Genomic DNA, 17,352 nt, shown 5'->3' with positions numbered 1-17,352 from the left:
ATTGGTTTTGGAGGAAAACCATTTCAGGACAATTCAGAAATGAATTTAGAAATTCGAAAACTCATAATGGAGTAGAAAAAGGAAAATTGAAGTATTTAGAAAAGCGGAAGACTTTTGTGATGAATTTTCTAGATTACATGATACGGTTGGAGTAAATGATTTGAATGATTGGCATACACGCTGCAACACAGAAATATCAAAGTTTGGAAGTATTCGCTGTATATCAGTCATACAAACTTCAATACTATTTGAAAAGGAACACTTAAAAACTTGTCGAACCAAGTTCCATTTACATATTACCATAATCAAAGATAAGGGGTGATCCGTTGCATATATATTTATCCACAGAAATTTCAGAGTTCGCAGGTATCGGCTGCGGTTCAATGTATCTGCGCAATTAGCTTCGAAGACAGCAATTTTAAATCTACCCATAAATGAGCAACTGAAGACTTTTATAATCAATTTTTTACTTCATAATATAGATGTTACAGTTAGACTCAAAATGTAAAATGAATGGCACAGTATTTAAATTGTATAGTTTGCAGATTTTTGCAGTATTTCAATGATTCGAATCTACAGCATTATAATGAAAAGTTGTCGAAAGTCATGATGTTACATTAAAATGACATAGCGCACATTGCATTCAGCAATTCTGTAAGTTTCTGGGCATGTTGGTAGGCATTATATTTGATCGCATCCAAAACTGAGCAACAGTAGACTTATGAGATTGAATTTTTATTATAATAATTCCATATTTGTAGTTTGCAAAGTGGAAATACTCAACATACATGTCATTCTATAAGTTTTGTTATCAAAATTTGTGTTTGCATACCACATTCCTAAGATACGACTTTTCATATCATCAGCAAAAAAAGCATCCAAAGACTTTTTGTAACAAGTTTCAAACTTTATTACTCGACAGACCAGGTGGAAAAAGAATAACTACACTTATATCAACACCAGAAACTGTTTTGAGAATCTGATGTAAAAAATGTGCGATTGATGATCATAGTTGGAAACCTCCTGAATCACGTTACCACAATCAGCATGAAGAAGTAGTAGAAAATCAGAGGACACATCTCAAGCAACGAATTAATAATATGTATCGAGCCGCTGCAAACAATGGAGTAAAAAACAAGGATCGGAAAGAACAGAGCCAAACTCAATAGGAAGCAAAATATGGGAATATTCAAAAATAATGATGACACGAGAAATAAATTAGAAAACATTTATTCAATTGGAGTTTCTCACATTATATACTAACAGTTCCGTGTGTTCTTGTTTTATTAATTATCAACCATAATATTTCAGATCGCAAAAAGAAATCTTGACACATTATAGATTAACGAATATTTGTCCTTACAACTTCCAGACCTATTTTTGATAAACTGATTTGCCTTATTTATATTATTATTCACTAACTGTGCGAACGTTTGTTACATTTGTCCCGCACTATTCGTAACGTCAGACTCCGGCCGGTTCGTTACGACACAGCTATCAAAGGGAACTCGCATATATAACCTACATTATTACACATGATCACGCAACCGACGATATATTTACACTTGAAAATATTCCGCGCACTCTGGTTTAATTGAAAGATTATCTCAGTTGACACTTATTTCCAATCGAACGAAATAATGAAATATTTAAAAGTTTCGTTGACATAAGCATCGCGCATTTTTTTATATTTTTCATTTTCACACACAGATCACAGTCTACATTTACGCGGCCGCTTTTATACCGGTTTAGTATACCGTAAATTTTGACAAAATAAATATTAGTATACACTTTGTTAGATGACGCGAAAACTATTTTTATTTTCCTGCACGCACTTCCTAACATCATAACCCCAAACGTCAACACGACGTGGAACTTCGGCTGGTGACTTTCGAGTGATTAGTGATTTCGAGCTCCTCAGCTTTCCGCCAAACTTCCTTGCTCTTTTTATTGAATGTCATTGGCTCAAAAATTCTCTCACCCTTCATTGGTTGCAGCAAAATTTCTCTCACCAGGGATTGGTGATCATGGGGGCTAAGGGGCCTATGTTTGTAGCGGTTGGAGTACGCGTATACACATACGTCAAATCCTGAATGTGTTAGTAACTTTTGCATAATCTTAAGGCCGTGCAAAGTTTTTTCTCAGAAATTACGACACTGATCATGCTGATTTTGGGTTCATTCGACACAGAACTTCTTAATTAGCTAAAAGTTCAATTTTCAAAGCCGTACATAACTCATGAGTTTCGTAATTTAAGAAAATCACAAGCGAATTTTACCCCCACCACCGCGAATCGTTTTATTCAGAGAAAGTATAGTCTCGGCGAGAGCCTCAGGCCAGCAAACGACAGGGCTGTCAATGTACTTGTCCCGAGACTCTACCGAGTCTCTTGATAAAAAAATGCGCGATGCATATGTCAACGAAACTTTTCAAGTTTTCATTATTTCATTCGATTGGAAATAAGTGTCAACTGAGATAATCTTTCAATTAAACCAGAGTGCGTGGAATATTGTTCAGTGTAAATATATCGTCAGTCGCGTGATTATATATCATGTGTAATTATGTAGATTATATATACGAGTTCCCTTTGATAGCTGTGTGGTAACGAACCGGCAGGGGTTTGACGTTACGAAGTGCGGGACATATGTAACAAACGTTCGCATAGTTATATAGGGAATAATATAAATAAGGCAAATCACTTTATCAAAAATCGGTCTGGAAATTGTAAGAAAAAATGTTCGTCAACTTATAACGTCAAATTTTCTTTTTGCGATCTGAAATATTATGGTTGATAATTAATAAAACGAGAACACACGGAACTGTTAGTATATATAATGTGAGAAACTCCAATCGAATAAATGTTTTCTAATTTATTTTTTGTGTCATCATTATTTTTGAATATTCCCATATTTTGCTTCCTATTGAGTCTGGTTCTGCTCTTTCCGATCCTTGTTTTGACTCCATCGGTTTGCAGCGGATCGATACATATTATTAATTGGTTGTCTAATATGCGTCCTTTAATTTTCTACCATTTCTTCATGCAGATTGTGGTAACCTGATTCAAGTGGTTTCCGACTATGATCATTATTCGCACATTTTGTATATCAGATTCTCAAAACAGTTTCTGGTGTTGATATAAGTGTAGTTATACTTTTTCCACCTGGCCTGTCGAGTAATAAATTTTGAAACTTGTTCCAAAAAGTCTTTGGATGCTTTTTTTGCTGATAATATGAAAAGTTAAATCTTCGGAATGCGGTAGGCAAATACAAATTTTGACAACAATACTTATGAAATAACTCGTATGTTGAGTATTCCTATTCTGCAAACTGCAAATGTGGAATTATTGGTGAAAACATTAATTACGGTAAGTCTACAGTTGCTCAGTTTTGGATGCGATTGAGTATAATGCCTGCCAACATCATGGAAACCTACAGAATTTCTGAATGTTATGTGCGCTATGTCATTTTATTGTAACATCATGACTTCTAACACCCTTTCACTATAATACTACCCTAGGGAAAAAAAGGTTGGGACAAGTACATTGATGGTCTCTTGTTTCTGGATGGCATAGAAAAAAGATTTAAAACCAGGAAAAAAATTCTATAAAAATAATAAACGAAAAATTGAAAAGTTCAAAAAAATTCAACAATAAAAAACAATCGAAAAAAATTCTGTAAAGAAAAATGAAAATTTTCAAAAAAATTCATAAATATTGAACAAATTGAAAAATGTACTATCCAAGTTACATGCAGTATAAAAATGTATGATATCAATTGGAGGCCAAGTTTTTATTGATAATTTGGAATATTTATCCAACCAATTGGAAACTTTAATGAAATTCATAATAATTATTTTCCCGAAAAAAGTTAATGAAAAAAAAGTCATAACGGAAGTTACGTGCAGTACTAAAATGTATTATATCAATTCGAGGTCAAGTATTTATCAGTTATTCGAAATATAATCTCCGGCGACAAATGAGCGTTGAGAATCCTTGTCGGGCTCACAACGTTTTATCAAAATTACTAAAAAATTAATGGAAACAAAATCATTAAAAATTCACATGAAAGTCATTGTTTACTTGAACAAGGTACACACTTTACAGAATCGATTCCCCTCCGACTTTCAGGATCCCCTGGTATTATGCTCAACATTCAACTTCGATTGGATCGGTACAAATTATGTTCAAATACGTCTTAAACGTACTTGTCCGGCCCATCACTTTTTATTCAAATTGCTCATTCGAAAACAAATCAGGGCTGTTCTATAATGACTAATATAATAAAATGGATAGAAATAAAAATAATATCTCCAAGTAATTTGAACTTGATTGTTCGCAAGTTCGTATAGCAATATACACTTCTCATTTTCTTCAGTGAACACATACCATTCGGTAAGAACCAATGAAAATGAGAAATAATCAGGCCCATTACTAGAAATTTTCGAATCTACTCAGCCATGCAATGTTTTTTTTTCTATAGTCACGTACACATTTTGATAAATATCACTAGTCGAGTACGACACGTGGATTCCTGGAATTTGGAGAAAAATGATTTTGTTGTGAATTATGACTCCATATTATATAAATAGATTAATCAACTTCATCTTTCATTTTCGTTTCATTTTGACAAGAGCGATTCGAAGGAAAATTATTTTCTCGGGAATTACTGTTTCTTAATATTAACACATGCATTAACTTCGTTTTTGATTTGTTTTCGAATGAGCAATTTGAATAAAAAGTGATGGGCCGGACAAGTACGTTTAAGACGTATTTGAACATAATTTGTACCGATCCAATCGAAGTTGAATGTTGAGCATAATACCAGGGGATCCTGAAAGTCGGAGGGGAATCGATTCTGTAAAGTGTGTACCTTGTTCAAGTAAACAATGACTTTCATGTGAATTTTTAATGATTTTGTTTCCATTAATTTTTTAGTAATTTTGATAAAACGTTGTGAGCCCGACAAGGATTCTCAACGCTCATTTGTCGCCGGAGATTATATTTCGAATAACTGATAAATACTTGACCTCGAATTGATATAATACATTTTAGTACTGCACGTAACTTCCGTTATGACTTTTTTTTCATTAACTTTTTTCGGGAAAATAATTATTATGAATTTCATTAAAGTTTCCAATTGGTTGGATAAATATTCCAAATTATCAATAAAAACTTGGCCTCCAATTGATATCATACATTTTTATACTGCATGTAACTTGGATAGTACATTTTTCAATTTGTTCAATATTTATGAATTTTTTTGAAAATTTTCATTTTTCTTTACAGAATTTTTTTCGATTGTTTTTTATTGTTGAATTTTTTTGAACTTTTCAATTTTTCGTTTATTATTTTTATAGAATTTTTTTCCTGGTTTTAAATCTTTTTTCTATGCCATCCAGAAACAAGAGACCATCAATGTACTTGTCCCAACCTTTTTTTCCCTAGGGGAAGTTTATGGTTTGATATCACGTCTTTTTTCGCGAAAGTTCCTTATTTATGTTTTGATGAATATATAATTTTAATTTAAATTGCTATGAATTATTTACGATTTACTGCTTATAACGTTGGTTTCCACGAAAAACGACCTATTTTTCGTCAAAATTGTGCTAGAAATATTTCGTCACAAGTCTGTCCTTGGACTTTGGCGATTTTTTTCCTTGTATTCTAATATGTTTTGTCAATTAAGAACCAAAGAGCATGGTGGAAAGCGGGTTGGAGGCCGAGATATAATTTTCGGCTTATAACGTTGGTTTTCACGAAAAAAGACCTATTTTTCGTCAAAATTGTACTGGAAATATTTCGTCACAGGTCTGTTGTTGGACTTCAGCGATTTTTTTCCTTGTACTCTAATATGTTTTGTCAATTAGGAACCCAAAAGCACGGTGGAAAGCGGGTTGGAGGCCGAGATATGATTTTGGCTTGTAACATCTGATTCGTTGAAAAAAGACTGATACCGCACAATCAGTATACTAGTGAAGAACATTATACACTAATGCTGTAGGATTGTAATATATTTGATATTTTCTTACGGTTCGAAATCATTTTTGTTGTGTGATTTAAGAAGTTTTGTTTACATTTTTTTTGGTATAATGCGAAAACGAGCGATCATCAATGTAATTGTCCAAATTTTTTTTCTCCGAGAAAGGATTTTTACGGCTTGATATCAAATCTTTTTTCTGTGGTAGTTCTAAACCACAAAAAATATTCTTAAATAAGATTTTCTCAAGTTCTCCAATGTTTCTATTGTGATATTTAAAAATAATTCTCCTTTCTCCAATGATTTTCTTTAAGTTTTGTACAATTTATAACAGTTTGATATTCTTCGAATGTTTGAAGTGATATCCTCAATTTTTCAACCATTTCGAACGTGTCTATAATTTTTTGGGATTAAAATCATATTCCGTAAGGTTTTTCAATATTTTGTATCATTGTGGAATTTTCCCCCTTCATTTATAAATTTTGTTTTCATCTGTTTTGATGAAATCATTGTGAATAAAGAAAACATGAAGATTTTTCAATGAAACGAATTTTTCGATTGATTTTCCTTAAAATTTGACAGAAGGAGAAAGAAAAAAATATATATAATGTTCACCAAGTCCACCAGAATTCGCAATTTTCACATATGTTTAATGAATTCTAATGCTAGTTATTTTTATTTCATTAAAAAACGTGCTTCCAAGGACTTTTTGAAGCAATCTTTTCCATTCGTATTATCATTCCCAGAGATAGAAAGTTGACGCACCCACGTCGATGCACAAAATTTTCAAACTCTGCATGTAGCCACCAAGGTTCAACCGGACAAAAGAAAAAGTATGAAGTGCGTCAAGACCAACAGAATTACTTACTTTTTAATATGAGCATTGCATTTTGAAAACATAACTTCTTATGCCATTCATAAACAGGCCATCGCTGACTTTTTGTATCATTCATCATTATTTTTTATTATTGATTATTATTTATAATCCATTTCCAAATCCTATAATTCATGTATAATTTTTATTATTTGTAGATATCCATATTCCATAATCAAAAAAAGGAAGTACTAATACCTGGCATGCATGTCAATACACAGAATTTTCCAAATTTTCAAGTATTCGCTGCGATTTATTCATCTAAATTTTGGTACAGACAGAAAAAATTACCACCGATTCATAAAATTTATTATGCCAAAACTAAAAGGAAAAAAGACAGCGCACTTGAAAGTGAACAGAACGCATAATTGTTTCATGTATCTCATTCATATATTACAGTTGGAACCAAAAAGTGAAAAGATTGGCACACCTACCGCTTCGCAGGAATATCAAAGTTCATAGGTATTCGCTGCGTACCAGTAATACAAACTTTGGTGCTATGGGGCAAAAAACTTTAAAATTACCCGAACCACATTTTTGAAACTTATTATGGTATATTCAATAAATAAAGTGACAGATACGCTGCATGTTGAAGTAAATCAAATAGTGTAAAAAGTGACAGACAGATACGCTGCATGTTGAAGTAAATCAAATAGTGTAATTTAGTATGTCTCCATGGTTATACACAGACAAAATATTTGATCACATCCAGAAATGATCAGGCGTAGACTCACACACATGAATTTTTTAATCCATAATGTCAATCGTAAACATGGTCTGGAAATACTCAATATACGTGTCGCTTCATCATGTTGTCAAACTTAAGATGTGTTCATTGCATTTGGAAGATACAAATTTTGATATCACGAAAAATACCCAACCAATGACTTATTTTTTTATATGAATTTTCCAATTTATTGACATCAATATGAGGAAATAGAAATACGAATGTCACTCGAATTGTCTAGAGAATGAATAGAAATTGGTATGGATACACTGTAAGCTAAGGAGGCGAAAAAGGGCCCGGTGAACACGGCCAAACGAAATGAAAGAAAATATGACAATAATACATTGAATTAGACACTTTTACTTGACCGAAGTTTTTCAACATTTATTTGCTTTCATTTACATACAATCACGCATATTTTTTCTATAATGTAATTACACAACATAAAATTTCTGTTTGGAAAGAACGTTTGAGAGGTTATATAATGAGCGAAAGTTTATTTTTTTCACATAACTCCCGTTGAAAATTTTTGAAGAACCAGAACCAGGATTGCAACAAAATTATGTCATAAATAAACGTAAAATATCAAAGAATTTGTACAAGGAGAAATTTCCCAATACTAATATATGTTCTATATAACAAACACTCGCGAACCGATTGCGATGAGCGTAAACTAACCCACATGGTTTTCACAAAACTTACATAACATTTTTTTTTTATAGTCATATAAGAATTTTGAATCAAATTCATACATCTCGCACTATTTCTCCGAAATTTTATCATTCAGATCGCTGTTGCTATTAATTTGCTCATGCCATCAAAAACTGACAGATGGATGTATTATATATCACGTCAAAGTCACTATATGTCTGGTTTTCGTAATACTGTATGACACCACATACCACTATTTTTAATAAAATAAATACATATTTAACACTTTATTAGATGAAAAATATTTTTTTGTCACCCCGCACTTCGTAATGTCGAAAATCCGTTTGTTATAACATCAATAACTGACGGCTGACTGATGGTCTTGTATATATATTCATAATAGACTGGGCCAAAAAAATTGAACAATTTTTTTTCTTGACGGTACTCTGAAAATATTGTTCATGACGATAAAAAAAAAGTTTCCAGAAAGTTTAAGCTTTTAATAATAATATTAAGAGGTGCATCATTGCAGTTATTGATTTTTCAATAGTTGCCGCGTTTTTTGCATAAAATTCGGACTTAGTCAATTTTAAAAAATTTTTTCATCTCTTACCCTTGTAGGAAATTGAATTCCCCACATAAAAGCTCTCTTAGTAAACTTTCGTAAGATGAGCCCATTCCTTGTAATCGAGCCTTAAACATTGGTAAATTTTTTCAATTTTTTACTTTGTATTCGGGATTTCCAAAATGACCTTAAATATCAATATTTTTTCAAGACCATGGATTTTTCTTAAGGGAAATTTAGTGCTCTACAAAAAAGGTCTCTGCACATTTTTCGATAAACTCACTCCTTTCAAAGTTATTTGATGTTAAAGTTAATTTTTAAAGTATTTAACCGTTTATTTTGCGTCAAACATAATTGTCTCCAATTGTATCATAAATTTATAACTCAAATATTACAAATATTTTTTTTCTGGCATGCCACCAAAGTTTTTTTTCAAAAAATCAAAATTTATTAGGGTATTACTTCAAAACCATAAACTTCCCCTAGGAAAAAAAAGGTTGGGACAAGTACATTGATGGTCCCTCGTTTGCTGATAATTCCATCCATGAAAAAAACTTTGAAACAAAATTTTTATAAAAAATGGGCAAAAAAATTATTTTATAAAAAAAATACAGAACAATTCGAAAAAAATTTCACAAATCTTGAAAAAGCATTATCTTTAAAAAAAACTAAACTGTATCTATTTTTTACAGTGTTAAAAGAATCAAATAACAAGTAAAAAATAATAAACCGAAAAATCGCCCTTGAAATCATTTTGGAAACCGATGCCTCATTCTTCTTATTTGATTCGAAGGGCTAAATCAATTTAAAAAAATTCCATCTAATTTACGTACAGCATTAAAAACTATTATATCAATTCGAGGCCAAGTATTTTCTAATAAATTGAAAAAAGTTACCATTTGAGTTACGTGCAGCACTAAAATTTATGATATCAATCGAAGGACAAGTAATTTATGAGTAACTCCAAATTTCAACATTATGGAACTTTTTTAAGAAGCTTTTAAATCCAAAAAAATCACATGCAAGCTAGTCATTTCTTACTCTATGGTGGCAGAGACAATCGATTTTTTTCTGACTTTCAGGAGCTACTGATATTATTCACAATATTCGACGTCGATTGGATCGATAGAAATTATGTTTAAATATGAGTTAAAAGTACTTGTCCGGCCCATCACTTTCCATTAAACTTATTATATTTAAATAAAAATCAAGGCTTTTCAGAATTGTTGGAGCACAAATATTCATGCAGAGGGAATTTAGAGAGTTATCTTCAAGTAATTTTCTCTTAATTGCACTAATTTCATAAGAATGGAAACAAATTGTCCTGTAATATACAAAAGATGTTATTGTGCATCGACAAATAAAAAACATTTTGCACATTTTATATGTTGAAGCTTCCAAAATAACTCCCCAGTTTGTATTGCTATGACGGCAGTTTTTACTTGTCACTTCTTCCAGCGAACGAATTTCATTCGGCATAACTAACCTAAATCGCATTTCAATAAATTCTTAACCGGATTCTCCCGTACAGTTTCGTTTTTTTATGATTGATTTTTATTTGATTTAAATGAAAAGTGATGGGCCGGACAAGTACTTTTAACTCATATTTAAACATAATTTCTATCGATCCAATCGACGTCGAATATTGTGAATAATCTCAGTAGCTCCTGAAAGTCTGAAAAAAATCGATTGTCTCTGCCACCATAGAGTAAGAAATGACTAGCTTGCATGTGATTTTTTTGGATTTAAAAGCTTCTTAAAAAAGTTCCATAATGTTGAAATTTGGAGTTACTCATAAATTACTTGTCCTTCGATTGATATCATAAATTTTAGTGCTGCACGTAACTCAAATGGTAACTTTTTTCAATTTATTAGAAAATACTTGGCCTCGAATTGATATAATAGTTTTTAATGCTGTACGTAAATTAGATGGAATTTTTTTAAATTGATTTAGCCCTTCGAATCAAATAAGAAGAATGAGGCATCGGTTTCCAAAATGATTTCAAGGGCGATTTTTCGGTTTATTATTTTTTACTTGTTATTTGATTCTTTTGACACTTTAAAAAATAGATGCAGATTATTTTTTTTTTAATATAACGTTTTTCCAAGATTTGTAAAATTTTTTTCGAATTGTTCTGTATTTTTTTTTGTGAAATAATTTTTTTTACAATTAAAAAAAAAAAATTTTTCCAAGTTTTTTTATGGATGTAAAAGTGTATACGTATGCAAATAAATGAATTGAGATAAATGAATCAATTTTTTTTTACTATTAGAATAATTTAAATATAATAAAAATTGATTTTGTTGATAAACAATTTTTTGATTGAAGTAATACCCTAATAAATTTTGATTTTTTGAAAAAAACTTTAGTGGCATGCCAGAAAAAAAATATTTGTAATATTTGAGTTATAAATTTATGATACAAGTGGAGACAATTATGTTTGACGCAAAATAAACGGTTAAATACTTTAAAAATTAACTTTAACATCAAATAACTTTGAAAGGAGTGAGTTTATCGAAAAATGTGAAGAGACCTTTTTTGTAGAGCACTAAATTTCCCTTAAGAAAAATCCATGGTCTTGAAAAAATATTGATATTTAAGGTCATTTTGGAAATCCCGAATACAAAGTAAAAAATTGAAAAAATATACCAATGTTTAAGGCTCGATTACAAGGAATGGGCTCGTCTTACGAAAGTTTACTAAGAGAGCTTTTTTGTGGGGAATTTAATTTCCTACAAGGATAAGAGATGAAAAAATTTTTTAAAATTGACTAAGTCCGAATTTTATGCAAAAAACACGGCAACTATTGAAAAATCAATAACTGCAATGATGCACCTCTTAATATTATTATTAAAAGCTTAAACTTTCTGGAAACTTTTTTTTTATCGTCATGAACAATATTTTCAGAGTACCGTCAAGAAAAAAAATTGTTCAATTTTTTTGGCCCAGTCTAATTCATAAACTGTATTCCGCTGGAACGGTACAGCAAGTGTCCTGACCAATCACAACTCATTATTTCTGTAGCCGGGATCCCGGGACCCGAGCTTCCATAGAAATGGGTTATAGCTGGCATCAAGAGGCCTTTGATGGTGTTCTGTACAGACACAGTAAATCCATAGATGTGTTAGTAACTTTTGCATAATCTTGAGCCCGTGCAAAGTTTTTTCTCAGCAATTACGCCACCGATCGTATTGATTTTGGGCGCAATCGAAAGAGAATTTCTTAATTAGCTGAAAGTTCAATTTTCAAAGTCGTACATAACTCATAGGCTTCGCAATTAAAGAAAATCACATGACAATTTTACCCCCACCACCGCGAATTGTTTTATTCAGAGAAAGTATAGTCTCGGCGAGAGCCTCGGGCCAGCGGACGACAGGGCTGTCAATGTACTTGTCCCGAGACTCTACCGAGTCTCTTGATATATTTGGATCACTGAAATACAGCAAAAATCTGCAAACTATAAAATTTATATACTGTGCCATTCATTTTACTTTTTGACTCTCACCGTAACATAAATATGAAGTAAAAAATTGATTATAAAAGTCTTCAGTTGCTCATTTATGGGTAGATTTAAAATTGCTGTCTTCGAAGCTCATTGCGCAGATACATTGAATCGCAGCAGATACCTGCGAACTTTGAAATTTCTGTGGATAAGTATATGTGCTAGTATCATCCCCTATCGTTGATTATAGTAATATGGAATGGAACTTTGTTCAGCAAGTTTTAAAGTGTTTCTTTTCAAATAGTATTGAAGTTTGTATTACTGCGGTATGGAGCGAATACCTTCAAACTTTGATATTTTTGTGCCGCAGCATGTGTGCCAATCATTTTAATTTTTTACTCCAACCGTAACATGTAATTTCAAAAATTCATCACAAAAGTTTTCAGCTTTACTATTTAACTTAATTTTCCTTTTTCTAAATTCCATGCTAAATTTCTTAATTTCTAAATTTCTTTCTAAATTATCCTGAAATGAAATTGTATTCCTCCACAATCAATGCAGGTACCTTAAACGTCTTCGATTTCCGTTGCTCTGTAGAATTAAGTACGCTCAGTTTTTTTTGCTTCTTTGAGTTCTGACACAATAGATGTTTTCGGGTGCCTTTTTTCTGCAACTATCAAACTATAGATAATTGGATCTCAGCGGCCACTTGCAAACTTTGGAAATATATTTCATCGGGGGCATGTTTTGGATGACACGAAAACGTCTAGATTCAGAATGCAAAAGCGATATTTAAAAATGGCCAATTCTGTTGGATTTGTTGTGTCTTGAATTTGATCTGTCTTTCCTCTTTTCCTTTCTTTTTTCTAACGTTATAAGCCGGAAATCACATCTCAGCCCGCAACACGCATTACTACATGCTCTTGAGTTCCCAATGGACAAAGCATATTAAAAGACAAGGGGAAAAATCGCCAAAGTCCAAGAACAAACCTGTGACGAAATATTTCCAGTAAAATTTTGACGCAAAATAGGTCCTTTTTCGTGGAAACCAGCGTTATAAGCCGAAAATCATATCCCGGCCTCCAACCCGCTTGCGACCGTGCGTTTGGGTTTCTAATTGACAAAACATATCAGAGTACAAAGAAAAAAATTGACAAAGTCCAAGGACAGACCTGTGACGAAATATTTTCAGTACTATTTTAACGAAAAATAGGTCTTTTTCCGTGGAAACCAACGTTATAAGACGAAAATCATAAATAATCCATAGAAATTCAAACTAAAATCCTATAGTCAACTGAAAATAAATAAGGAATTTTTGAGAAAAAAGACGTGATATCAAACCATAAACTTCGCCTTGGAAAAAAAAAGTTGGGACAAGTACATTGATGGTCCCTCGTTTGCTGATAATTCCATCCATAAAAAAAACTTAAAAAAATTTTTTTTTTTAATTGTAAAAAAAATTATTTTATAAAAAAAAATACAGAACAATTCGAAAAAAATTTCACAAATCTTGAAAAAACATTATATTAAAATAAAAACTAATCTGTATCTATTTTTCAAAGTGTCAAAATAATCAAATAACAAGTAAAAAATAAAAAACCGAAAAATCGGTCTTGAAATCATTTTGGAAACCGATGCCTCATTCTTCTTATTAGATTCGAACAGCTAAATCAACTAAAAAAAATTCCATCTAATTTACGTGCGGCATTAAAATTTATTATATTAATTCGAGGCCAAGTATTTTCTAATGAATTGAAAAAAGTTACCACTTGAATTACGTGCAGCATTAAAATTTATGATATCAATCGGTGGACAAGTATTGTATTAGTAACTCCAAATTTTGACATTATTAAATTCTTTTAAGAAGCTTTCAAATCCAAAAAAATCACATGAAAGCTAGTCATATGTTACTCTATGGTGGCAGAGACTTATAAGAAAATCAATTCTTCTCAGACTTTCAGGATCCTCTGGTATTATTCACAAAATTCGACGTCGATTGGATCGATACAAATTATGTTTACATATGTGTTAAAAGTACTTGTCCGGCCCATCACTTTCCGTTTAAATTGTTCATCCCAATAATAATCAGTGCTTGTCTAGAACTGATGGATCACAAGTATCCATGCAGAGGGAATTGAGAGAATTATCTTCAAGTAATTTTTACGTAATTGTACTAATTTAATAAAAAAAAGCAAAGAAATTGTTCCGCAATATACAAGGGATATTATTGTCCATTGATAAATGAAAATAATTGTACATAATATATATGTTCAAGTTTAAAAAATAACTCTCCAGTTTGTATTCAATGACGGCAATTTTTGCTTCTCACTTATTCTTCCAGCGAACGAATTCCATTCGGAATAAGAACTAACCTATACTATTATTAAGAACATTAAACTAATAATGAATCGCATTTCAATAAATGTTTAACCGGATTCTGCCATACAATTCCATTTTTTCATGTTTGATTTTTATTCAAATGAATAGTGATGGGCCGGACAAGTACTTTTAACACATATGTAAACATAATTTGTATCGATCCAATCGACGTCGAATTTTGTGAATAATACCAGAGGATCCTGAAAGTCTGAGAAGAATTGATTTCCTTATAAGTCTCTGCCACCATAGAGTAACATATGACTAACTTTTATGTGATTTTTTTTTATTTGAAAGCTTCTTAAAAGAATTTAATAATGTCAAAATTTGGAGTTACTAATAAAATACTTGTCCACCGATTGATATCATAAATTTTAATGCTGCACGTAATTCAAGTGGTAACTTTTTTCAATTCATTAGAAAATACTTGGCCTCGATTTAATATAATAAATTTTAATGCCGCACGTAAATTAGATGGAATTTTTTTCAGTTGATTTAGCTGTTCGAATCTAATAAGAAGAATGAGGCATCGGTTTCCAAAATGATTTCAAGACCGATTTTTCGGTTTTTTATTTTTTACTTGTTATTTGATTCTTTTGACACTTTGAAAAATAGATACAGATTAGTTTTTGTTTTAATATAATAATATTTAAGTAGAACCTATAGTTTACAAAATAGTATTTAATAAGCCTCTAAAATAAAACAAATCCACATTATGGTGGAATCAAATGAAAAAATGGTTACAAAACACAAAGTTCACAGAAAAAGAGGTCACAAAGAGATAAAACGATTTTTGCATGTTAAATTCCAATGTTATGAGTATAGATTTGTAATGAGCTACTCCAAAAACCCCTGAGTACCAACTTTTGTTTTCATCGAACGGTTTTTGCATTTTGGGTCCGCCATATTAGATCAGCCATCTTGAATTTTCGAATTTTTATTGAAGATTTCTAATCAGCGACCCTGAAAACACCCCGGTACCAAATTTCGCTTTCATCAACAATTTTTGCATTTTTATTCCACCATATTGGATCCGCCATCTTGAATTTCGAAATTTTGAGGGCAGAATCGTAATCAGTGACCCCCAAAACCCCCGAGTACAAGATTTTGAGCTATTCCCACATAAGGAAAAACGTTGTACTTCAAAAACACCCGGAGATAATGAATTTTATCTAGAACCATTGCGATTTGTTAAGGTTTGTTCATGTGCATGAACAAAATTATTCATGCTTCCAAATTATTTCACATCAATTCTCATTTATGAATATATGACTGATGCGGAAACACGAAAAAAAAATTTTAGTCCATCTGAAATTGCTTAAAATATGGTTCTAAAACCATGGCACAAAGGGTTAACTGAATTTTCCGATTTAAAATCTGAAAAATATCACTTGAAATGAGTAATTTTCGAGGATCCGCTAATAATATTGTTAAACAATTTTTGAGAAATAGTAGTATCTGCTCGTGACAATTGTCTATTGTTAATATCTTCATCCGTGATTCATCTTATATTGCAGTACTTAGTGTCTTACCGAATAGCAGAAGTTATTTGTAAACCATTTCTTTTTGATAGCGAACAAACATGATGCTTTTGGTGACACCTCTACAAACAAGTGCAGTTCGATGCACGGAAGTGAGCCCGGAGTTTTCTGACCAACCGATTGAAGAACACGAATCCAAGTTCTTTGCGGACGTTTATCATCTGGCACTCCATAGCGCAGGGATCAAAAGTCGCTTACTCATGAAAACTGTGTCTTTTAAACTAGCTTCTACAGTATCAAGTTTATTGGAAGCCACGAACGTAATTTCTATGTCCTCATAAACATCGTTGGTGATGCTTGAAATAGTTTATGAAATTGTATGGTTTTCAAAATTGTGCATCTTACGAAAACGCTCACACGTTAATAAAATATTTATTTATTTTGTAATTTTGGAGTTTTTGAAACCACTGGCATGTTTCCTTGCGAATTAATTTACTTTTACTGCTATGGTTTGATTCAAACAACGTAAGTAATGCATAATCTTTTTCACGATAGTCTCTGAACAAACACATGAACAGCCCTATCGTCACTGGACCGAGGCTGTCACCGAGACTATATTTTCTCAGATTGAAACGATCCGCAAAAGTGGGGATAAAATTGGTAAGTCATTATGTTTAATTCCGAAATTCAGGAATCATTTTGCATTTTGAAAATTGATGTGTCAGAAAATTGAGATTTCTTTTCATTGGGTCCAGAACCTGCATCATCGGTGGTGTGATTTCTGAAAAAAAAAACTCGGCACGGGTCCTAGATTATACGGAAAACACTAACACATCAATCGGTTCGATGTATACGTAATGTGACGTGATATTTAACCCCGCCACTCGCACGAATCGTGTCAACATGAGTCGTGGACCGGTTTCACCGTCCATATGTAATCGGTTGACTAGTATTGTACAGCTAGTGTGTATAAAGAAAAATCGGGCCCATTCTGATAGTGTATTATATGTGTCCATTAACCTAGAAAGAAATTTGTGCAGTCTAAAAAAGAGTATCTGCACGGTGACGGCACGGTGTCTACGCGGCACTGCACGCGTGCCGTTACATACGTATTATGTCTGTCCGAACATGACTGATTTCTAACGCCACGGCGTAACGGCACGGCATGCTTATACCGTGCCGTAACATGCTGCATTCGCATACACTTCAGAAGCGGCACGGCAACAGCACACAAGCGTCACATGATGCAAGCATAGATGT

General features: G+C 32.1%; 1 protein-coding gene across 1 annotated transcript in view; it reads left to right on the top strand.

Moving 5' to 3' along the window:
• The window catches only part of LOC122416707 (dynein axonemal intermediate chain 7 homolog), a 546,010-nt gene extending 529,511 nt beyond the window's left edge, over window positions 1–16,499 (top strand). Inside the window, exon 16 of the mRNA XM_043429738.1 lies at window positions 16,185–16,499. Coding sequence (XP_043285673.1) covers window positions 16,185–16,433 — 249 coding nt within the window. The 3' untranslated portion in view covers window positions 16,434–16,499. The remainder of the gene's footprint in view (window positions 1–16,184) is intronic.
• Window positions 16,500–17,352: the final 853 nt, after the last annotated feature.

Source organism: Venturia canescens, chromosome 10 (genome assembly GCF_019457755.1).
Source record: "Venturia canescens isolate UGA chromosome 10, ASM1945775v1, whole genome shotgun sequence".
NCBI lineage: Eukaryota > Metazoa > Arthropoda > Insecta > Hymenoptera > Ichneumonidae > Venturia > Venturia canescens.
This window is presented reverse-complemented; position numbering and strand designations above follow the sequence as displayed.